The sequence below is a fragment of the Protomyctophum parallelum genome (assembly GCF_964188405.1).
Source record: "Protomyctophum parallelum genome assembly, chromosome: 2".
Lineage (NCBI taxonomy): Eukaryota > Metazoa > Chordata > Actinopteri > Myctophiformes > Myctophidae > Protomyctophum > Protomyctophum parallelum.
The window spans coordinates 39,765,706-39,791,884 of NC_139699.1; the positions used below are offsets into that span (position 1 = coordinate 39,765,706).

General features: G+C 43.8%; 1 protein-coding gene across 8 annotated transcripts in view; it reads right to left on the reverse strand.

The window, feature by feature from the left end:
* myo9aa (myosin IXAa) overlaps nucleotides 1-26,179 on the reverse strand; it is a 156,809-nt gene that overhangs the window by 95,873 nt on the left and 34,757 nt on the right. For all 8 annotated transcript variants that reach the window (XM_083758574.1, XM_083758575.1, XM_083758571.1 and 5 more), the window contains exons 2-4: nucleotides 21,428-21,877; nucleotides 20,560-20,791; nucleotides 19,490-19,813 (exon numbers count right to left, since the gene is read on the reverse strand). In XM_083758574.1, coding sequence (XP_083614700.1) covers nucleotides 19,490-19,813; nucleotides 20,560-20,791; nucleotides 21,428-21,774 — 903 coding nt within the window. In that variant the 5' untranslated portion in view covers nucleotides 21,775-21,877. The remainder of the gene's footprint in view (nucleotides 1-19,489; nucleotides 19,814-20,559; nucleotides 20,792-21,427; nucleotides 21,878-26,179) is intronic.

Genomic DNA, 26,179 nt, shown 5'->3' on the forward strand with positions numbered 1-26,179 from the left:
ATTAGTTATAGTCATAGTCTTTTGACTAAAATTTTATTTAGTTTTAGTCATATTTTAGTCATCTGAAATGTTTTAGTTTTAGTCAATTTTAGTCAATATCAAAATGTTATTTTGGCGATGCCTTGATGGTATCGTAATGGCTGATTTCACACTCGTTGTGAGCTAGTAGATCAGCTATTTTGAGAGCATAACCAAACATAAGATGACTTGTCTTTTAGTCTAGTATTTTATTTATTGATGAAATTGTCAGTGTATTTAGTATTAGTTTTTAGTCATCATAGCGTAGTTTTTATTTAGTTTTCGTCTGTGAAAAAGGTAGCCGACGAATATCTTTCATCATAGTTTTAGTCCACAAAATCAACACTGCTGTGCGGGCTCGCTGCTGCAAGCAAGGCTAAAGCTGTCCTCCTAAAAACAACAAAGGGGCCTCAGTGTAAGGCGGGAAACGGACGGGAAAACAGTCCAGACACCAGTGGAAGGAGCGGAAATGCAGGAGGTGCGGAAAGGAGCATCCCAAAACCTGGCGGCCGTACAGTGCGCTGGAATGTGAATGTGAGGGGGAGTGGGTGAGGGGTGGAGATGCAAAGTCCTGCCTGGAAAACAGAGTCATGTCCTAATTCACAGCGTTTAGCAGACATAAATCCAGAAAACAACCAGAGCTTTTAAAACAGTGACGTGACGGAGCTCTATCTCGAAGCATCTGCGCTGCGATTTCACGGTCATTCCCAGCTGCAATTCACTTCTGAATGAAAATACATTCTCAGTGGTGGAACAAGTACTCACAAGAGTATTGGGATAAAAAAGTAGAAAGTACTCAATGCAGAATTTCCCCATTTTACAAGTTTTCAAATGTATAAAATGAAAATGGTGAGCTTGTAGATCTGCTATTTTCAAATGGCCCGAAATGTATATAGCTGAAGTGGTTAATGTATGTTTTGTGATATACTTATCAAAATCTACAAAGTAACTAAAATAAATCTAATCAATGTAGTGGAGAAAAAGTGCAATATTTGCCTCTGAGATTTAGTGGAGTAGAAGTAAAAGTACTGACAATACTATATCTCAAAATTGTACTCAAGTACAGTACTTGATTAAATGTACTTAGTTTACTTTCTGAAACCATCCTTTTGAATTCTTGTTAATTTCGAATGAATGTTTCTTGCAGTATAGGCGTTGAATGTGTTTTTCAGACTCAGGCATTTCACTAAAGCCACCGTGCACTGGGCAGACACAATGTTCCATGGCTAGCTTTCATCTTCCGCGTGCTTCCGAAAGGCCACGTAAAAATGCCTTCAGAACTAACAAGGCTTGTTTTCCTTTCTCACACATGAATGCCAAGAAGCTGCAACATGATCCAAGAGGGTAGAAACATCCACATCATTCAAGGAAAGCCAAAACTAAAAAACAAGCAAAGGAAAACTATGTACAAAAAAAAGAAGAAAAAAGAAAGAAAGAGAAAGACAGTATGTTCACGTTCATGGAACTTGAAAAGAGAGACATCTGACCCTTCGCATGGGGCTATGTCAAATAACTTACTAGAGGCATTATAGTATGAGACAGAGGAGTGTAAACACTGAGATCTCTTCATGGCCCAAACTCCCTCCCCCCTTACACTAACAATGCAGCGCTGTTGTCAATTGTTATTTATCAGTTACTGTTGACTGAAACTATGCTGAGGACTTGCTGTTTTGTAAGCTACAGAAGAACGTCTGGTTTGACCTAATGTGTTAAATAATGTACTGGCTGAGGAGGCGAGGCTTTCTCCAACATGAAAATTCTTAATGTCATATGATATGAGTCTCTGCAGGTGTCAGGTGAAGTTGACTTTTTAGTGTTGTATTGCTTTTAACTCTTATCTTTTGCTTCCCTTATTCTTCTTCTCCTCATTTTTTCAAATAAAGTTGTTCTCTCTTTGTCCACACACGCACGCATGCACGCACACACACGTGCGGAACTTGTCAACACACTGTTTCAGCTGCGGCTGTTGGTGCACATTACAATGTATCACTTCAACTGAGAAATGTAAGCCAGTGAGACAAACAGGCTGTGAGGTTCAATGCAGTTTGGAGACCACTTCATCCACTAAAACTATGACAAAATGTTTTCGTTGACTGCCTTTTTTCACTGACGAAAACTATATAAAAACTAAACAAAAACGGAACTATGATGACTAAAGCTAAGACTAAATATATTGACAATTTTGTCAACAAATAACAACTACACTAAATGTTAGGGAGGGACCATAGTGGAGAAGAGATCCAGTAGAACATTTTATGTTTGGTTGCGCTCTAAAAATAGCAGATCTCTACTAAAGTGTAAAATCAGCCATCAGCCATCATCAAGGCCCACCAAAATATGCGCATTTACATCTTAGTCGACTAAATCAACTGTAGATTTAGTCGACTATTAACATCTTATGACATTTAGTCGACTAAAACTAGACTAGAGGTAAAACATTTCAGATGACTAAAATATGACTAAAACTAAATGGAATTTACTGTAAAAATCAACACTGGAACACTTGAAAGCTGTACTCCTTCATTTCCAGGTTTTCTGTTAAGAGAGTGAATAATGATTTCATGCCTAGTTTCAACATTTCTTTCCCTCCTTTCTCACTCCATGAGACGAAACCCTCCTCTCCTCCTCTTTCTCACTCCATGAGACGAAACCCTCCTCTCCTCCTCTTTCTCACTCCATGAGACTAAACCCTCCTCTCCTCTGCACACACATGGAGGGTTTACTTTGGAGTTCTTCCCATCCTCTAATCTGAGCCCAGTGTTTACCTAGCAAACACCCACCTACACACCACTACCACTGGTCTTACACACACACACACACACACACACACACACACACACACACACACACACACACACACACACACACACACACACACACACACACACACACACACACACACACACACACACACACAGGTCTTACTGAAGCATCATCATAACCGGAAGTTACGCGGGAACGCGTAACTTGGGACAAAAACTACTTCCTGGCCTTGACAGCCCATACATCCAAACAGTAATGTCGTATCCCATTGTATTAAAGGACGTTAAACTCACAAACATTGCAGCTGTACGGAAGGCTTGAATTATTCTCTTTCTATCTGCAAAGTTTTTATTCAATAAAAATCTGTCGCAGACATGTTATGAGCTATTCAAGGAATTGAATCTTCAATGTAATTTTGTGTGTGTGTGTGTGTGTGGTGCAGAGCGTGTGTACTACAGTATTATACAGGTATGTGTGTGTGTGTGTGTGTGTGTGGGGCGTGACCGGTCTGTACAGGGCACATTGCTAAAGCTCCTGTAGCTAGGAAAGCTGCGACAGGTGGTCTTATCAGCGACACACCCGTACAGTATGTAGGCCACCTGTCAAACATTAGTGGGCCAACCCTAAGGCTAGACGTTGATGTAAGGATGTCCAACATTAGTGGGCCAACCCTGAGGCTAAAGGATGTGCTGAGGTGCTGCTTGACAGTGTATACTATAGGCCTGAGGGAGTGACTTAGCACAATCACTACACCAGACCAGAGCTAACCCACATGGTCACAGCAGAAACAAGGTCAATCCAATTAGTTAGTTCTGAGAGACACAAACAATCCCATGCAAATCCAATATCTGTCCCCTTCCAGCCCTTCCTTTCTTTTCTTTCTTTGTTTCTTTCTCTCTTTCTTTCTTTCTTTCTTTCTTTCATCCATCGTAATATCAGATAATCTATAAAAAACTCAATCACACAATTCACACCTGGGTGAAGTGAGGGGCACTCTTATCATCGTACATCATCATGACATCATGTCGATTTGCTCAGACACTTATGTCTTTTCTGCCATAGCCCCCAAACTGTGGAATGAGCTCCCTTCCCATGTGAAACTGGCCCCCACCATCGAGACTTTTATATCTCGCCTTAAGACCCATCTGTACACCTTGGCTTTTAATTCCGCTTGAGAGTTGTGCTTTTCTGTGGCTTTGTTGGCATGTGTCCTTTTCTACTGTGTGGTTTTGCTGGTGTCTTATGTTTTAGCTTTATAGTGTATTTAGCTTTCTGAACAGCACTTTGTAAACCTTGTTTAGTGTTTGTTGTGAAATGTGCTATATAAATAAAGATTGGATTGGATAAATTCTTCATTTTGTGTAGGACAAAAATTGCCGATTTGCTCAGACACATAATATTATAAAGGTAAACTTAAACTCTCCATTCATTGTCAATGGGAATTTAAAGTTTGTGTAGGACGGAAATCTACACTAATAGCTGATATACGAGGGGCTAGCGCAATATAAGACAGAGATTGTTGAAAGGACCAGTGATGTCTTTCTTGTAGACAGCTCGGGATATGATACAGTAGGCAGTTAAAATGACTTTGGGCGGGAAATATATCTCTCCGGTCACAAGAAGAGGAAGGGAAAAAAAGAAAACTCCAGTGCCGAGCCCCTTCATTGTTGTCATTGTTGTGGACAGTCAGTCAGTGAGTCATTCACAATACCACAGGCAACATTCCAAAAGGAACAAGAACTTTATTCTTACCGCGGTGTGGCACTTCTCTTACTGGGACGGGAGGGAGGGGCCGGCAGGGTGCCGCTCTATTTACCAGTGTGTGTGTGTGTGTGTGTGTGTGTGTGTGTGTGTGTGTGTGTGTGTGTGTGTGTGTGTGTGTGTGTGTGTGTGTGTGTGTGTGTGTGTGTGTGTGTGTGTGTGTGTGTGTGTGTGTGTGAGTGTGTGTCCTGAATGTGACCCCAATCAGCATCAGCAGCAGGGGTCAATGGGTCGTGCTCAGACATAGGGACATACATACAGAACTACACAGTACACACTCCATCACTCATAGGCAAAAATGTCAGCCAGCCAGTGCATTCTAATGGACAGAAGCCACGACGAGCCGTGTCATTATTGGGAGGTGGTTGATTTGCACAAGTAGCCATTTATTTACCTCCGGTTTGAGGAGACCAATTATTAACTAGGACTATTTTATAAGCCTCAGAATGATCACAGGTTTGGTACAGGATAGGTGCTGTGTATATTTATCTATATGCATGTATACAGTAGATTCAAAAAAGAAAGGCACAGGTTGCAAGATTTAAAATATATATTTTTTTTTTTGACTAGACAAAGACATTTTGGCATGAGTAAGCATCCACAAAGGCTTTTTAAAACAACTCTGAACATCCGCTCCGTGACACATTCTGGACAACAGAGAGTCAGTCGCAAAGGACACATATCTAGCCAGCTGCAGATGGACAAAGTCAAGGCCAGTGAAGGAGAGAGAGTGTGTGTGTGTGTGTGTGTGTGTGTGTGTGTGTGTGTGTGTGTGTGTGTGTGTGTGTGTGTGTGTGTGTGTGTGTGTGTGTGTGTGTGTGCGTGTCTGCACGCGGTTTAATCTAAGAGAAGTTGAAAGTCGATACAAAACAGAGATTTCAGTCTCTGTTTCCGCCTCTGTTTCCCATCATTCAGAGGGACAGAGCGTGCCTCTGTTTCCCATCATTCAGAGGGACAGAGAGAATGGAAAGTATTGTGCTATTATTCCATGATTGCTGGAAAAAAATATGGAGAGCATCTCCATCTCTGCATAACATTAATAAAGAAAGGAGCCAATGGTTCATGGAGGCCATCTCCCTCCCTGCATAATATTCCTACTATGTGACAAAGATAATGAATGATAATGAATTTATACAGCACTTTTCCAAACAAGGTTATAAAGTGCTTTACATACATACAGGAGCCACATACAGTTAAAACAGTATACATAAAATCAACACATAGAATCAATGGGTAACAAAAAACAAAAAAATAACAATAAAATACAATTAAAAACAAACACTGAAAGAGGCAAAAACCACTAAGAAACTGACTTAAGATAAAGATAGGTTTTTAGAAGTGATTTATAGGAAGTGATTTATAGGAAGACACTGATTTTGCTAGCCTCAGCTCCACAGGCAGGGCGTTCCAAAACGGACTGCGGATGCCTGACAAAGAATAAAGGCTTTCCTGTCCTCTTTGTTTCTATGTGGCCCAGTAAGTGCAGGTGTATCTAGACCAGTAGGACAGCTGCACTGTGTGTGTGTGTGTGTGTGTGTGTGTGTGTGTGTGTGTGTGTGTGTGTGTGTGTGTGTGTGTGTGTGTGTGCGTGCGTGCGTGCGTGCGTGCGTGCGTGCGTGCGTGCGTGCGTGCGTGCGTGCGTGCGTGCGTGCGTGCGTGCGTTGCTGACAGGGCACCTGTACTCCCTCACATGCCGCGGCTGGCGGTGTAAATAAAGACCCTGTAAGCGAGTGGACATACACAGAGGCACACTGTTAGCCTAGCAGCTGTCTGTGTCCACTGACTGGCGAGTTGGCTCACACAAGAGTTGCAGTGTGAGGGTAATTCAATGATGCCAAATGACAATTAGCCAACGAACTAAATGTGAAATTACTTGAGATGAGCCAGAGATAAATTCGTAAAGAGAATGCAATGTGTTTCAACCCTGAATTGACGATATTAGTACGTATCGTATCGATGATTACCATTTCTTACTCAACACCATAAAACATAATCATCTTATAAATCCATTAATTCTCCAGTGCTTTACTTTAGATCAGGTATTCAGGTTTTAACTTTAATAAAGTACCCTGATTTTATATCCACCCTCTCCATCTTTTACTTTTTTGTAGTGCTCAGATTTTTTCCATTCATGTTTGTTTGTTTTTTACTTAATACACAAAAAATATGAAACTCTCTTTATTCATTATAGGCTAAGGCTTATAATGTGATGACCTGAAAAAACATTTTGTGACATTTGCTCACTGACTGGGATTGCCAGAAAAGAACCTACAACCAAAAGTGTCTTTAATGATTTTGTGCAACCCACTGGCCTTAAAAACGTATGTATTAAAAAAAAAAAAAAAAAGGTAGAGCCCCGCACAGCACTGCTCCGGCTTAAACGTAAAGATCACTTCATTGAGAAGCCCCATGTACTTTACTTGTTGTACAACAAATTGCTAAAATAGCCGATCTAGAAGATTGTTTGTTGATAATTTTGAATTTGGATGTAACCAAAATTTGACCAAAATAGAGTACCGGTATATTATTAACTGGCATCCCAATTTTGCTAATTATTTTCCTGATTTTCATCCACAGAGCCTGAGACGGAGCCAGAGATAAAAGATAAAGCTAGTAGAGGATTGTACATCCATGGGCTTAGTTCAACATTTACAGTAGACATCGTCTGTCAGTGAGAGACAAACACCTCAAAGGAAGAGCATAATGTTGATTTAAGAAATCTCTCAGAAATCAACACTCTCACAGTTTAACGTGCAACACTTTCTTTCCAACTCTGTCTGGCGCCTCAGCGGTCCAGGCACCTTGGCTGGTAGTCCAGTCTGGCAGTGTGCCGCGGGTTCGACTCCCGATCCCGACGGCCTTTACTGCATGTCACCCCCCCCCCCAATCTCTCTCCCCATTTCCTGTCAGCCTACTGTCTGTCCCTCCTCTATAAAAAATATAAAAATAAAGGCGAAAGCCATAAAAAAATAATAAATAAATAAAACTCCGTCTGGCACCTCAAACTAAGCCGCGTCACTTTGCATCTGGCCTGACGTGAAGGTGAAACTGGAGATTCTGTGTTCAGATCATCAGAGGAGATATACCTTAAAAGCAGAGAGCTTTCACAGAACAAGTTCTAGGCCTATTGAGTAGCCTGAAGTAATCCTTTCTTCACACACTTAACCTGATCTACCCCACAGACAAGAGATAATAAACACACAGACTGTCCTAACCTTAACCCCAAAAGACAAGAGATAATAAACACACACACTCTCCTCTATCTGGAATATCATGAATGACTACCAGAACCAAACAACTGTCAGCACGCAGCCAGCATTATGCAACTATCCTACCAGTGATGATTTCATCCACTAGAACTATGAGGAAAAATGCTTGTTGACAACTTATTTTCACTGACGAAAAATAAATGACTAATGACTAAAGCTATAACTAAATCATACAACAAATACATAAAATAAAAACTAGACTAGTAGAGTGAGTAGAACTAAAAGACAAAGACAAATCATTTTATGTTTGGTTGTGCTCGGGTGCTCTGCAAATAGCAGGTCTACAAGCTTGTAGATCTCCAGCGTGAAACAGAGTGTCATTACAACCAATACTCTGAGAGTTTCAGAGTGAACTAAACACTCCAGGCTTTACGGTACAGTCTGTGGTCTAACCGTATATAAACAAACCTTCTATAGAGCGTCGCAGTCCCGCCCCCTTTCATGACGACGACCATTTTCCCATAGACATTTCAAAAAGTATTTATTTAAAGACCTTTAAAGCCTCGGTCAAAGCCAACTCGGATCGTGACAAAAACAAAAAAAACAAACTAAATTTTTTGGGCCAAACAAATAATTAGAAAGAAGAAAAAAGGGCAGGGTACAACACTTTTTTTGTTGTTTTTCTTCTTTGTAATCTTGTAATTTGTTCGACCCGAAATATTGTGTTTGTTGTCATGATTTGTCACAATCCAAGTTGGCTTTGTTCGAGGCTTACAGATATTTAAATAAATACTTTTTGAAATGCATGGGGAATTATTTCTTGGGCCTGTCGTCGTCATGAAAGGGGGCGGGACTGCGACCTCTATAGAGAACCTCTTGAGACTCGCACCTTGAACCCAGAGCTCAAACACACAGGTGTAGCAGAGCATTGTGTGCACGGTGACACAGAAGCAGCCATGCTGTGGACTTTAGCATACATGGCTTCACCTGTGTCTTAGGTTACTGCACAAGCACGTCACTGTAAACAGATACATTAGACAAACACAGAGAGTTCACTACCCTGAAAGATAGAGAGAGAGAGAGAGAGAGGAAAAAAGACCACTTTCAGAGCACTGTAAATCTCAGTTGACCCCGCCCTGTTGGCAGTGGTCCAGTAATACACACTAATCCTACTCAGTATAGAGCCTAGGGATATTTCTGAGGAGAGAGAGAGTGTGTGTGTGTGTGTGTGTGTGTGTGTGTGTGTGTGTGTGTGTGTGTGTGTGTGTGTGTGTGTGTGTGTGTGTGTGTGTGCGCGTGCGTCAAGGTAGCAAAGCAGAAGATTCTGAGAGGTGACCTGGTCTGACTCACACTGGGACTGTTTCTATTGGACCAGAAACACTGAGAGCACAACAGGACCAAGGCACCTGTCAGAGTAGTAGTCTCACGTGGCCAGACAGTTTTTTCAAATGCTTCCGTCATACAGTCTGGAGCAACGGAAGTTCTATCATGAGTAAAATATAAAGCGGAAGTGGAGCCTCCTCCCCACTTCTGTTTCGTCTTAACAGTTGCGCAGATGTATACTTTTATAAATAGAAATCATCTAAGCATATATAGCTTAGTGCTTAGTAGAAAAGGAATTACAAAAATAAGCTCTAAAGATGATTTAAAATATATTACATATGTATATTTATATACTGAGTACTCAGATTTCGGGATGTATAGTTCCAGACTCTATATAGCATTAGGAGATTGTGGAATAGTTGTCTGGCTACGCGAGACTACTGTCAGCGGAAATGATGGAAAGGAGGAGTAGGACGAAGGCTCTACGTCCTCCCGGTGAGGACTCCTCACTGGTAGAATACCTGTTAATCTCCTGAGAGGACAAAGAGACAGAGGATGAGGACACAGAGACAGAGACAGACGAGAGGAGGACACAGCTAATAGTTGTTCGGCCTCTCTGAAGGCACGGTAGCACTTTCCTTGTTTGTTTGTTTTTCCATTGCATTTGATTAAAATGACTTGTATCTACAACAGTTTTTTTGTATTTCATCAACTGCTCAAGGGAAGACATTATTGATCTGCAGATTTGTGATGTGTAGTTATTTTTTCTTGCCCCCTCACACCCACTCAGTCAGGATGCATGGTCGCACAAATCCTGCATCCCACCAGTCTTATTAAATGTAAAGGTAAACACCTGCAAAGCAAACGTCTGAACAGAGTGACACCTGGACTGAATGTCCTTAGTGGTAGTTACACACGCTGACGACTGCTTAGAGCAGGAATACTAAAAGAAACAGACATGTTATCAGTTCTTATCTCAGCCCTTTTCCACGGAGCACTGTGACTGTCTGGAACGGTGAACATTTCTTTCACCCATCAATCTGTCAAAGGCTTGTCTCTGCGTATATGCAACGCATGTGGCTTCTTCAGACACGTATAGGACTAAAAATAGAGGATGAGGCAGATGCTCTGTGAAACAGCAGTATAAAATAGAGGATGAGGCAGATGCTCTGTGAAACAGCAGTTATGTTTCAGATGCTCTGTGAAACAGCAGTTATGTTTCAGATGCTCTGTGAAACAGCAGTTATGTTTCAGATGCTCTGTGAAACAGCAGTTATGTTTCAGATGCTCTGTGAAACAGCAGTTATGTTTCAGATGCTCTGTGAAACAGCAGTTATGTTTCAGATGCTCTGTGAAACAGCAGTTATGTTTCAGATGCTCTGTGAAACAGCAGTTATGTTTATAAAATAGAGGATGAGGCAGATGCTCTGTAAATTAGAGGATGAGGCAGATGCTCTGTGAAACAGCAGTTATGTTTCCCAGGCAGAGGATATACCGTTTCCTGCACCGAAGTTATCATTACTGAAGAAGAGCAATAGAAGACAAAACGGGTCTCATGCAAAGAGACAAGATCCAAGTACAGTATATACACCATAATCTGTACAGGCTTAAAGAATTCAGGATAAAGAATATATGATACTATATAGTATATAATATAATGCAATATACACCATAAGCTGTACAAGCTTTAAGCACTCAGGATAAAGTAATACGACATTCTTTCTGAAGCCCTCCTCCTCACTCACATCTGCGTTTCATTTATAGTTGCAGAGATAACCAGCTAAAACAAATACTTCAAGCTTTGTTTTAATGTGAAGATCTGTCATATCTAGCATCTAGTAGCACGTAAACGGTGATGGACAGTGGATAAGTACTAGATAGGATGAGAGCAGATTTACAATTTACAATTTAGGCATTTAGCAGACGCTCTTAATCCAGAGCGACTTACATTAAGCAAGAACAAAAAGCATCATACATCACATAAAATCACATAAAAAGCATTTATCAAGAACATAACAGTGGAATATCTATATAATGAAACTATACATATATACTATACTATGCTATACATATGTACTATGACGTGCTATGGTTAGTTGGCTACATACAATGCAATTATAGTGCTGTCTACATAACATGCTATAAATCTGTATCAAATGCTATCTAAGTCTACAGAAATTCTATCTAAGGGGGTAGGGTAAGTGCTATGGGCCATGATGGAGTCTGAAAAGGTGAGTTTTCAGACTGGGAGTGATGCTGCAGTTCTGACTGCAATGGGAAGTGTATTCCACAGTTTTGGAGCCAGAAGGGAGAAGAGTTTGGGACGTGTGGAGCGTTGTCCCGGCGTTTTTAGTGAGGGTACTTCCAGCTTCCCTGCCTTGGCTGATCTGAGTGCGCGGGAGGGTTTGTAGGGTTCAATCATACTTGCAAGATATGGGGGAGCCATACCTTTGGTTGCTTTGAATGCCAGCATCAGAGTTTTGTATTCTGTGCAGGCAGCGACCGGGAGCCAGTGGAGGGAGCAGAGCAGGGGGGAGACATGTGAGAATTTTGGCTGGTTGAAGACCAAGCGAGCTGCGGCATTTTGGATCAGTTGGAGAGGCTTAAGTGCACTTGCTTTGTTGGATACTAGAACGCTTGCCCAAAAACACCGTCGCACCGGGCCTACAGCTGGCGGAACTGGCCTAAAACACTGTCGCACCGGGCCTACAGCTGGCGGAACTGGCCTAAAACACCGTCGCACCGGGCCTACAGCTGGCGGAACTGGCCTAAAACACTGTTGCACCGGGCCTACAGCTGGCGGAACTGGCCTAAAACACTGTCGCACCGGGCCTACAGCTGGCGGAACTGGCCTAAAACACTGTCGCACCGGGCCTACAGCTGGCAGAACTGGCCTAAAACACTGTCGCACCGGGCCTACAGCTGGCGGAACTGGCCTAAAGCACCGTCGCACCGGGCCTACAGCTGGCGGAACTGGCCTAAAACACCGTCGCACCGGGCCTACAGCTGGCGGAACTGGCCTAAAACACCGTCGCACCGGGAACAGCTGGCGGAACTGGCCTAAAACACCGTCGCACCGGGCCTACAGCTGGCGGAACTGGCCTAAAACACTGTCGCACCGGGCCTACAGCTGGCGGAACTGGCCTAAAACACTGTCGCACCGGGCCTACAGCTGGCGGAACTGGCCTAAAACACCGTCGCACCGGGCCTACAGCTGGCGGAACTGGCCTAAAGCACCGTCGCACCGGGCCTACAGCTGGCGGAACTGGCCTAAAACACCGTCGCACCGGGCCTACAGCTGGCGGAACTGGCCTAAAACACCGTCGCACCGGGCCTTATGTGATGTATTCCCATGCTTTTTTGTTCTTGCTTAATGTAAGTCGCTCTGGATTAAGAGTGTCTGCTTACTCTGCTAAATGCCTAAATTGTAAATTGCCTACAGCTGGCGGAACTGGCCTAAAACACCATCGCACCGGGCCTACAGCTGGCGGAACTGGCCTAAAACACCGTCGCACCGGGCCTACAGCTGGCGGAATTGCTTAGCCTGGTATTCCTAAACGTATCTTCAGTACACTATGCCTAAATGGTTAAACCTAACCTTACTCTAACCTTAGGGGGCTTTCACACCCAAAGTTCGCTTATAGAAGGTCTGGATCATGTTTAAATTGTTGCATTTAGATTTTGGTCCGGTTAGCGTTCACACAGGACATCAAACTTGGAGAGGAGAGAACACACGTTATCTTAACACTCGTCCATTCACTCCCATCATAACTTTGCGGTGTACCATGCCGTGTCAATTGCTTGTAAATCTGTTCGTTTTGCGCATGACACAACCTTGTACTCAACCACAGCACCGGCTCATACAGGGAGAAGAGAGTCTACTAGGATAAAGTTAATGTTTATTGCAGCTCATGAAGAAAGATCAGCCGTCATATCAATAGTGATTTCCGTGTCCTATATTTGGTCCTCTATAAAGTCTGACTGCTTTCAGCTCAGGAAAACTATGCCAAAACTTAACCTCAGAAAAACTATAAGTTAAAGTAAGCCTTGCAGAGACATGAGGCCCATAGGGCAGGAGCCTATCTTCTGTTTCTGTAGCATGAGGCAGCTTGATGTACAAGTACACTACGATGAATTAGACCGTTCCTCACCCAGGAATCAGCCCAGCTCCTAATCCAGGCAACAGTCTTGTCAAAACTCGACTATTGTAACTCCCTCCTTACTGGCCTACCAGCATGTGCACTTAAGCCTCTCCAGCTGATCCAAAATGCCGCAGCTCGCTTGGTCTTCAACCAGCCAAAGTTCTCACATGTCTCCCCCCTGCTCCGCTCCCTCCACTGGCTCCCGGTCGCTGCCCGCACAGAATACAAAACTCTGATGCTGGCATTCAAAGCAACCAAAGGTATGGCTCCCCCATATCTTGCAAGTATGATCGAACCCTACAAACCCTCCCGCGCACTCAGATCAGCCAACGCAGGGAAGCTGGAAGTACCCTCACTAAAAACGCCGGGACAACGCTCCACACGTCCCAAACTCTTCTCCCTTCTGGCTCCAAAACTGTGGAATGCACTTCCCATTGCAGTCAGAACTGCAGCATCACTCCCAATCTTCCGCCGTAGTCTGAAAACCCACCTTTTCAGACTCCATCATGGCCCATAGCACTTACCCCACCCACTTAGATAGCATTTCTGTAGACTTAGATAGCATTTGATACAGACTTATAGCATGTTATGTAGACAGCACTATAATTGCATTGTATGTAGTCATAGCACGTCATAGTACATATGTATAGCATAGTAGTATAGATGTATAGTTTAGTGTATAGCTTCATTATATAGATATTCCACTGTTACTTTCTTAGCTTACGCATGTTTCTTGATAAATGTTTTTATGTGATGTATTCCCATGCTTTTTTGTTCTTGCTTAATGTAAGTCGCTCTGGATTAAGAGCGTCTGCTAAATGCCTAAATTGTAAATTGTAAATTGTGCACCCCGTGGACATGACGCTAGTATGTCGCAGGGACTTACCCCCAATCCAACCCTTGATGCTGAGTGCCAAGCAGGGAGGCACTGGTCCCATTTTTCAGAGTCTTTGGTATGACCCAGCCGGGGATCGAACCCCGACCTCCCAGTCTCAGGGCGGACACTCTAACCACAAGGCTGCTGAGCTGATCTTTTTTCTAACCTTAACCCTAGTAAAACAAATAGGCCTACAAGAATACAAGAGCCGCCCCACCCCAGAGAAGTTTGAAGGTGAGATAAAGATTGAGAGAAAAAACAAATTCTGTTGCACAAAATAATAACTGATGCATTCTATTCATACATCTCCTTTTTATTACTTATTTTGCACAAGAGTAATCACGATAACGTGCTGCTACTTGTACTGTGCATCTCCGATCCAGGCATCAATCTACATCAGTCCAACAATTGATTAGCATGAACACACTTAAGTGACGGGGCTTGTCAGGACGGTAACAGTTAACCACTGCTATTGGCAAGCCTCCAAAGAGACAGAGACGTTTGTAAGTGATATCTGCCATGAAGAGTTAACATGCTGCATGTGGATCTGCATGCCTGGACCCCAGTGGTGGTAAAAGTACTCACACATTTTATACCTCAATGCAGAAATACCAGTAAAAGTCAAGTATTCAACATTTACTTGAGTAAAAGTACAAAGGTATTGGCAACATGTACTTAAAGTACCAAAAGTAAACTAAGACTTTAGTAGACTAAAAGTAAAACCTTTCAGATTACTAAAATGTAAGTAAAACTGAATGAAATTTTGTTCAAAAGACAGACTAAAACCAGATAAGAATTTGCTGTCAAAATTAACACTGATGTGAAAGAAGGTAGGTAAAGAAGCATGCTGTGCTGTGTTCAGCAAATCTTTATTATATAAACTACATATTTCTAGCGTTTTCAAGGACATATATCCTTTGTCAATGCTCAAATGTTACAGTAGTAACATCTTCTGTTACCCAGAACCTGCAGAACTATTTTATTGCTATTAGTTATGCTCTCAAATTAACTATGCCTAAAATACCTAGAACCCAGAGATAATACAGTGCATTACAGTAAAATAAACACAGAGCTATACAATACATTAGTTGTATGTATGTACTTCCTACGGTCCTATAGTGTTCTTGGCTTTCGGCCAAGATTCTTCGCTAACCACTCGTTAGCCGAAAAGAACATGTTCTGCTAAACTCTGCCGGCCTGTTTGTCTGCCTAGCCTGTGGCGCTAAGTTGTGATAACAGCGAGGGGTGCTGCTAAGCTTTCTGGCCGCTTAACAAGATGTGACACTGGGCCCCCCCACCATGATGCGGAAAACTTGCACTACTGCATAGACTCATGCTCAGAGGCAACTTATATGCAACTTATTTCTGCATACCACATACATACTTGTCTCTATAATTACCCAATAGAGAAGCATGTAGAAGGAAATGAAGATGAAGTATTGGTCTATGACGTTATGAGCTGCCCGCCGCGCCTGCCTGCCTGCCTGCCTGCTTGTCTGTCTCTCAGCAGCAGCCTTCAGTCCAATGGGGAGATACAGTAGGTAATCTCTAGTGTGCAAACAGTTAGCAGCTGATCCTCTGCACTCACAAACTACTCAGTGGTGTTGCTGCATTGGAGATTAACCAACCGTGCTGCTTACGGTACGCATTAACAGGAGAGGAGACAGGCCAGTCAATAGCATAAAGGGTAGTACAATACAGTGTGGACTCTGGAGGGCCTGGGACTACCTGAAAGAGACAGGCCAGTCAATAGAACAGGACAGAATAATACTACAGTGTGCACTGACTGAGGCTACCTGAAGGAATATAGCACATAGGACAGTAGAATAGTGTGGACTGAGGCTACCTGAAGGAAAGTAGCACAGGACAGTATGTACGAGATGTAGCTTAGGACCGTGACAAACCAGAATTCCCCTGTTCTGTTCAATGGAAGAGGAACATAATCAACAGTCTGTGGTGACATGCGGTGACGACAAACGATACTCTACTCCTAAAATATGATGATGTCACTGAGCGGAGCCTCATCTGGTACTGATACACTATTGTGCTTATGATGGTAGGATGAAGGCGTTGGGCAACGTTCTGGAATGAACATAGCCTTGGTGATTTCCTCAATCTCTATATATTGACCTTCATCAACAAATAAAATCTAGACATAAAATATTAGGGAGGGAGTCCGAAGGACTAGTGGAGAAGAGAACTAAAAGACAAGTCATTTAATGATTGGTTGCACTTGTTTTTCACTCTGAAAATAGCAGATCAACAAGTTCACTTGTAGATCCATTTTCAGCATGAAACAAGAATAAATCAGCCATTACGACGCCATCAAGGCACCGCCTAAATACATTACAACACTTTGACTGCCATTGCCAAAGATCTTTGTCAATTGAAGCCTAATTTTGATACTGACGCTGTCCGCCATTGACAAAGATCTTTGTCAATTGAAGCCTAATTTTGATACTGACGCTCACTGCCATTGACTGAGATTTCAGTCAATTGCACTTTCGGTGCATTCGGTCGAGCGACCCATAATGCTACTCACGTTAGCCTGTTAGCTAGCTGTGTTGTTAGCACAACATTGGATCGTCCATCTTAGATCGCCTATCCATTTCTTTCAACTGCTTTTATACTGCTAACTGACAGGAAATGGCGGCTTTTCAAAATAAGAGCTCAAATTAAAAAAAAAATCTGGCAGTATTAAATCCTAATTTTTCAATAAATGCTGGCAGTAATTAGATCCTAATTTTTCAATAAATGGTAGCAGTCAATGTGTTAACTGTAGATTTAGTCGACTAAAACTAGACACCAAAACATTTCAGAAGACTAAAATAATTATGACAAAAACTAAATTACATTTTATTCAAAAGACTAAGAGTAAAACTAAGTCAAAATCAACACTGATACAGAACTGTCAACTGTGCCTAGATGATGGTAGAAACTAGAAAGGCGTTGAGCAACGTTCTGGAATGTATACACGTCTATGTGTAGGTGATTGAAAAACAGGAGAGCAAAGAATGTGTGGCTGGCTGTGAATTAGTCAAAGCTTTCTGGACGGGCCTAGCTGTGTGGAAGTGACAAGTCCCACAACTCTGAGAATATGACTGGAATGTCTTGAGGCACGCGGAGGTGGTGGTGCAACAGTCTCTGATCTAACCACTGCTGGCGAGGCCTCTCTGCTTCCTTCACTGACACCTTTAGAGTGGGAACACGTTACACTGTGTGACTGTGAACGCTGTTGGAAAAAGTACTGAAATGTACTCAAAAAGAAAAAGTAACAATACTGCAATGTAGAAACACTCTGTTACAAGACAAAAGTCTGGAATTGAAAATGTACTTGAGTTAAAGTACAAATGTATTGGTATCAAAATGCACTTAGAAGTACCAAAGTAGAAAGTGCTCGTTGTACAGGATTTATAAAGTGGATAAAAAAAGATCTTTTGAAAATAGCAGATCTACAAGCTCACTATGCGTCACAAGCTTGCAACCAATTGTGAGCTTGTAGATCTGCTATTTTCAAATGGTCGAAATGTATATAGGGCTGCAGTGATTAATGTTTGTTTTGTAATAATAATCTACAAAGTAACTAGTTGGAAACACTCCAGTAAAGTAAATAATCCCTCCTGTACTTGAGTAATGTACTTAGTTAATTTACACCACTGACTGTGAATACCATATGCAGTAAAAATGTTAAGCCTGATTTCTACATGGTTGCACATTCATCTACAAGGGTCGCGTGTACATCAGCTATCGTCAGTGGCACTTGCCACTGACAATAGTATAAAATCCAAACTTATGGAAAGCTCACACGATTCGTCCATTTCGAAAAAAGGCCACAAATCACAAACACAGTGTGCAATTTCCGTTAAATTATACACGCACATTTTCACTAGGCCGAGGACGACATGCCACAATTATTTCCTCAAAATCAGCCTCACGGTGGCGCTATAACAGGCCAATTCCTGTTTTTAGCTATAACTGCATCGATCTGTATACAACTTATGTATGCACACATGGAAAAACATTGTACCTGCATCCCTCCAACACGAACCTCCGGCCCAAATCTTCCTCAACAGCCTGTTATAGCGCCACCATGAGGCCACAACCTGACCTGCCCTGGTGGAGACCTGTGCCGATTGGCACTTTGTCTAGTTTTGAATGGTTTTCAATGAGAGCGTCTATTCTTCGCCACACGTTCAAAAGCCTTTTTAGGTGAGCAGTCAATGAGCATTCTAGTAAGAATTGGGACATTAGATATAACCAACACTACGTCTGTAACATTGGTAGTCCTACTACCTAATGCTTAATGTTACACCAACACCATGGCTGTAAACATTGGTAGCTCTACTACTGTACCTAATGCCTACTGTATGAAGAGAAGCTCCTCTGTGTACTACTGTATATATAATCCACACGCAGCTGGACTCAAACTGTAATGATGCCGTTTATGGAGCAGACATAACTCTGAGCGGGTCCTGGAGACAGATTGTTTTTGCCAAAGCACAGTTGCATAACTAATATATATTATACAAGACACACAGCAGCTCACATGAACACCAAACCAACATGCATGCAGAGTGGTGAACATAGGAGCGGCGGTGGTTCAGGGCTAGAGTGGTGAACATAGGGGTGGAGGTGGCTCAGGCCTAGAGTGGTGAACATAGGGGTGGAGGTGGCTCAGGGCTAGAGTGGTGAACATAGGGGTGGAGGTGGCTCAGGGCTAGAGTGGTGAACATAGGGGTGGAGGTGGCTCAGGGCTAGAGTGGTGAACATAGGGGTGGAGGTGGCTCAGGGCTAGAGTGGTGAACATAGGGGTGGAGGTGGCTCAGGGCTAGAGTGGTGAACATAGGGGTGGAGGTGGCTCAGGGCTAGAGTGGTGAACATAGGAGCGGCGGTGGTTCAGGGCTAGAGTGGTCGCTTGGCAACCGGAAGGTTCCCGGTTTGATCCCGGACTCCCCCAGAGTTATCGACCATGGACCATTTACCAACACCGAACCAACACGGCTGCTGTAGTTTATCCACGTGAATGGTATTCATCCCTTTTTTCTGCATCATTATTGGTCTAGGCTAGAGTGATGCAACTTATACAGGGCAATCGTGCATTTTCCGTGGACAAATATGTGTTGTCGACAACAATGGTATACAAACAAAAGTGGCGTTCCACTTATCAGAGTAGTCAGAATAAAACCAATCTCTCTCAAGAACAGATTCCGAGCTGTGCTGCTGAATCTGTCGACAGGGGCATTCAGAACGTGTGTAGGATTAGTGGAAAGAAAATAAAAGCACCCCACCGGAAGCCCATGGCTTCCCAGAGCGCGATAAAACAAATTAATTCAGCGTATGAAACATCTTTCAATCAAGCTCATGGTACCAAAATGTGTGTTTATTTTTCGGCGTACCTCCAGCACCGGTCCCGCCCCAAGGATGATCTGCTCCACCCCGCTGGCGAAGCCCTTCTGGCTGAGCGCCGTCAGGTGGTGGATGAGGAAGTTGGTGCTCTGGGTCTTGCCCGAGCCGCTCTCCCCGGAGATGACGATGCACTGGTTCCTCTGCCGCTGCAGCATGGCGTGGTATGCCACGTCGGCCACGGCGTAGATGTGCGGCTCCAGCTCGCCCAGCGCGTGATTGTCGTACATCTTCACGTACTTGGGGTTGTAGATGGGCAGGAACTTGAAGGGGTTGATGACGATGAGGATGCTCCCCACGTAGGTGTAGATCCGCTCCTGGTGAGGGGGGGGTTTGTCACGATTATTACATGATCGGTACGATCGCAATTATTCGAGAGGGTCGCAATTATTTTTGTTGGAAAATGTAAATACAAACATTAGCTGTAATACGCTTAAGTTGTAAGCTTGTAGATCTGCTATTTCCGCTGTTTTTTTAAGTATAACATTTTAACACTTTTTCTTGTTATATTTCAGGTATTTGTCATGTCATGTGCCCTGTGCACTTTTTTATGACAAAGCCTAAAAGCCAAACAGAATTGTAATTTCTACTCACTAAATGTTCCAATTTCCAACGCCAAAAAACTAATTAGAATCGTTAACTAATTACTTGTGAGACAATTAATCGTCAACCTAAATGTGTAAAGGGCCTTTGAAGCGATATAACGCGCCTATAGTTCATTTTCAATTACACCTGCATTTTTGCGCGGAGCACTGGGGAGCAGTCGCGGTGCAATAATGCAAGTGTATTTACGTGAATTTGTAGCGTGCATGCTCGTTTCATGCATACGCCAGGACTCACTAGACCTGGATACTGTTTAGCTTTTTTTTTACGCTTTCGTTGTTGCACCCCTCTTGAGCAGACCTGGAGGAGTCCTGTCGTTGATCCAGGCAACAACGCCATTCACGTTTGAAAGGCCCTTAAAGGCTGACAGCAGCCCCTACATCTCCACAATACGATCATTGTGAGTGTTTTCACGATAAACGATAAACAATAACAGAGACTATGGTTCCGTGATCCCTACCTGGCGGAAGCGTGAGCGCAGGTTATCCAGCAGAGAGCGCTCCGTCAGCTCGGGCAGGCGGCACAGGTCGGGGTGGTGACCTCCGCGCGTCTCGGGCTGCGGCAGCAGGCCTCGCTCCACCATGTCCCGCCTCTCCTCCGTCACCTGCAGCCACATCTGGAGGCTGCCGCCGTAGTGGATGGAGCCATCCAGGTTCTTGAGGCGAAGCAGGAAGCGGTAGTCCTCCCCCCCGCTATGGGATGGTGTGGAAAAGAGACCAAAATTGAAATAGTATTTAACGGCAGTATTCCCTGCCGTTGACAGAGATCTACGCCAAGTCTAATCCAACGCTTCACCGCCGATGAGGGAGATCTCAATATCTCAATATTATGTTCCCAATATGTGAACTGGAAGCAAACAAACGCTGTGTAGAGTGGCTGCACTGGCGGACGATAAAAAATTTCTTTCACCCAGAAAATACATTCTGAGTTCTGACTGTAAACGCGATCATCGGTTCTTTAGTTACCGTATATGGGCCATTGAATGAAGCTTGTTTTGACCAACAACGCAATCTGGGAAAATAATCTGAGATAAATGCGTTTTCCTAAAGGCTGATGGCAGGCGAAATCTTCACTTCCGGTTCATGTCCGGTTGTATCCGTTGCTTAGCAACCTAGAACCATTCATGCGACAGTTACTATGGGCAGGGTTTGAACGACAATATAGCCTTTGCAGCAGCAACAGATTAATTTTTTTATTAAAAAAAATAATAATAATAATAATAATAATAAAAAAGCACACAAACACATATATACATATATAAATTAATATTCCATTTCTATCCTATTACGGATTAAATGGAACATTGTATAAATGGGAGCCATCCGTACCCGCCGGCGCAGAAGGAGCGCTGCTCCAGAGCCACGCGCGGCCACAGCATCATCCTCTGGACGGGGCAGTCGCTGGGGTTGAGGATCCACTCCTCGCCGCCAAATTCCTTCACCTCGGCCAGCACGTAGCACTTGGCCCGGTCCAGCTCCAGCCGCTCCAGGACCCGCTCGATGGCGTCCGCGGCCGTGGTGGTCTTGCGGGCGCTGACCGGGCAGTAGATGGTCCCCTCGGCCAGGTCGCCCGGGTAGATGCGGACGGTGAACTCCGAGTTCTCGAAGCGCTGCCGGCGGCCAAGAGTGCCCATGCCGCCGATGCCTCCGCCACCCTCGCCATCACGAGCAGTCATGGCGGAGCAGAGGGGTTCCCATTAAGCACGTCCTTCACTGGGCCTGGAGCTTCAAGGTCCTTCACTGGGGCTGTGGAGGGGAAGCAGCTTCAAGGCATCACCACTGTGAAGAAGGAGACACATAAGATCATAACAGGATCATAACAGGATCAATAAACACACAGATATGAATGATTCTGTCCACACAGCAATCACAGAGCGCCGAACAACTGCAGGCTACATTAAGCTACAGGTCCGCAGTGTCATGGAGTAGGACAGTAGGTCTCACTCAGCTGGATGAGTGCTCCACCTACACATCTTGGTCTACTTGACAATATTCAGAGGAAGGCCCTCAAAATAATTGGAGATGACCAGGACACACCAGCCTTAACCACAGACAGGTTGCTGTCGATACAGTATTACAGTCCTGTACAAAATCACACTCCCCCTCTGCCCCATAGACCTCCAGGACATGCTCCCTCTACCATACTGTACCCTCTGCCCCATGGACCTCCAGGACATGCTCCCTCTACCATACTGTACCCTCTGCCCCATGGACCTCCAGGACATGCTCCCTCTACCATACTGTACCCTCTGCCCCATGGACCTCCAGGACATGCTCCCTCTACCATACTGTACCCTCTGCCCCATGGACCTCCAGGACATGCTCCCTCTACCATACTGTACCCTCTGCCCCATGGACCTCCAGGACATGCTCCCTCTACCATACTGTACCCTCTGCCCCATGGACCTCCAGGACATGCTCCCTCTACCATACTGTACCCTCTGCCCCATGGACCTCCAGGACATGCTCCCTCTACCATACTGTACGTCGGGTGGCTAATCACCCGCCACACCAGAACATGCTCTCATGAATCTCACCAGATCATTTAGTCAGATCCTGACACAAACTAACTCCCAATGTGCTAAATTATGTAATCTACAAAAGTACCGAATGCCAAAAATGCACACTCATGACCGGGAAAGGATAAATCCTCTGGATCTGTTGGATTAACATAAAAACACACATGTCACAAAGTCGCACGCACACACGTACACACGCACACACGGCATCCTCTTACTGAATACACAATCACACCATTCACAAGTTCCCTCTTTAATACACAGCGGAGGGCCATGGGGTTAGTGTGGACTAGTGTTAGTTAGTGTGGATTAGATAGTGTCTGTCTGTGTGTGTGTGTGTGTGTGTGTGTGTGTGTGTGTGTGTGTGTGTGTGTGTGTGTGTGTGTGTGTGTGTGTGTGTGATTTTAGTATATTACCATAACTGTGCATAACTGCCAATACTGACACTAATACGGTAATATATGTATGTATATATTTATTTTATTGTATTATAAGTTCCCACATCTTCTTCCTGTTTTAGTTGTGCATTAGAAATTGAAACCTGGCTTACAAAGAACATCCACAATGCATTAGCTGCCAAACAACACAGTCCCCTCTCTGTCAGATATACCAGGAACCTCTTAGTTGTGTTGCCAGGGCTTTAAAAACGGCACACAGCGGGGATAAAAGAAAACAGGAAATGGAACAGGGATGCATAAAGGCAGCGCACCTCCAGCTGGGACCTGATAGAATGCTGCACCATAACATTGCTTGGTCATTTCCTGTCAGTCCTCAACCTGCACAACCTTGTGTTGCCATAGCAACCTGCATGTAGTAAACATGTGTTACAACAGCTATGTGCCACTTTCAAAACACAGACACACACATGTGAAACACAAACCCAGAGAGAGAGAGAGAGAGAGAGAGAGAGAGAGAGAGAGAGAGAGAGAGAGAGAGAGAACGGCTGTCACAATTCCAAATTTAAGTTGGTGATAAATTGTCACAAATAATTGCGATTAACGATTGAATTGTGTTTTTGGCATTGAACATTGGATATGAACTTTGATATGAATCTAAGTGAAATTTCAGATTGCCTTTAACGCTTCGTAATAAAAAATTGGACAGGGCAGATATGCCAAGTAACTTAAATACTGTATACAAAGAAATTACTGACATTTACTGACAATTTCACACTGTAATTATTTATTTTAAATAGCAGAAACATTGTGACACGTGGTAAGCTTGTAGATCAGCTATTTCTGCTTTTTTGTAAATGTTGTGAATATCTCAAATAATTGCAAGAGAGAGAGAGAGAGAGGGAGAGAGAGAGAGACAGAGACAGAGACACAGACAGAGACACAGAGACAGAGACAGAACAGATGGTCAGCTCACTGACACTGCTTAAAGGATAGGAGGAGATTTAGGGTTGTGACAGTGTTGGGCAGCACTACTGGCCGACCATCAGATGGTGTCTGGCTGGGGACAATCAACTAATGGATCCTCCTAGGAAAACAATCACATTACACCTCCACTGCTCCTTGACCACCCTCGACAGACAATACAGACATCATCAAACCCTCTACACTCAAGACACACTATATATGGCCATGAACACTGGCCATACCCGTTTTTCATTGTGCATTTTTTGGTCAAAGTTGATCCCATGCCAAAGCGACAGCACTCGTCCAGCAGTCTGCCGCCACCCAGGCGGATGCGTGCACACGCCGATCTGCCGCAGCAGCGCGACCTCAACATCATCAGGGATCTCCATATATGGACATATGTCCCTTAGGTCTTGTGCATTTTTGGTCAAAGACACTAACCTCATCTAACCCTGGATAATTAACCATACATGGAGAAGACTGGATCATCACCTAGATCTGCATACTGTATATGGAGCCGGCCAGCAACTATACATCTGACCTCAAACCTCAAATCCTTTCATCTCCATATATGGAGCTGACCTGTTCTGACATTCCATACGTTGATCCTTCCCCAGAATCCCCACCCGTCCTTCGTGTTCTGACATTCCATATGTTGATCTGGTCTCATAAAACCTTGTACACACGCTTGTGTGTGTGTGTGTGTGTGTGTGTGTGTGTGTGTGTGTGTGTGTGTGTGTGTGTGTGTGTGTGTGTAAACCTATAAAGCTCTGAACCACAACGTGATTGGGTTACATCACGTAGAAATGCCAGTCATATAACCTGTATGGAGGTGGGTTGTTTTAAAGACACAGAAGCCCCTAATCTTCTGTACTCCCACTGCAAGACTTCATAGACCATATTCACATTATGTTAAAAAAGTTCAATATTACAGCTTTTCTTTTCATCAAATCAGATTTATTTTATGATCAAATAAACGGATTAGTTTGATGAACTACGCCAATATATAATATTAAATACGCCAATATTCCAATCGCGATCACCGGCAAATCAGAAATGACCTCTGAACATCGAGATCTGACCAACACCGTGGTCTGTCAAGCGATTACACCGTTTTAAAGTGGATTTTCATGACAAGCAACTCGGCGGTCAGCGCAGTGACTGTTCAAAGGTAACTTAGAACCTGGCAGTGAAACCTGAAACCCAATTGTTTAATCCCGGCAATAAAACTGTTAAAAAGGGAACATTCCCTGCGTTGCCGTCAGATGGGCTGCATTGGAGCTTCGCCGTAACTGTTGCACACCTACTCCTTTGTCCAGACAAGCTACAGAATGTGAGGGTCAAAGGAACACAGTAATTGTCATTTGCGTTGTGAGCTGTTTTTTTCCAAACAGGTGGTCACACTGGACATTGGACCACCCACGATCAGATGGAATCTGGGGTCACCAAGGTTAAGATTAACAACACCACATTTATCTGGGCTTACGCCAGGGCTCCACTGGGCGCGTCGCGTCTCCGTCGCGTCCTGCTCGTGTCATGACAACGTCAACGTCACGCTAGAGGTGCTCCACCGCGGGCTTTTGAAAACTGCGCGTCAGCAACATTCTTTTATGTTGCCGTCAACGCGTGCGTGCGTAAAAAAACGAACCGGGGCAAAAAAAAAAATCACCGAACGCAGCACAACGCAACGCAACGCGGGCAGTGGAGCCACCCTCCATTGATTAAAACGGAACATTCCCGACGCTGACGGAGACACGACGCAGACGCGCCCAGTGGAGCCCTGGCGTTAGATCTGACTTGATGCAACTTGCAGCAAAACACAGAGAAAAACAGGCTGGACTTATTTGAGGGAATACGGTGCTGCTGCTTTCAGTTCTGTACCACTTCAGTTCCAGTGGTGGAAAATAACTAAATACATAATTAAGTAAAATTTTGAGGTATTTGTAGTTTTTTTGTACTTTATTTCCAATTCCAATACTTTTACTTCTACTCCACTACATCTCAGAGGCAAATATTGTACTTTTACTCCACTAAATTTATTTGAACACTTTAGTTACTAGTGACTTTGATTATTATTACAAGACCTAGCCTACATTAAACACTATCCCTATACCAGGGGTCCTCAACTAGAAATGATGAAGGTCCACAATTTTTTTTTTAATAAGACCGAGGTCCGGTCCCATGCGCGGCGTCCTTCGGAG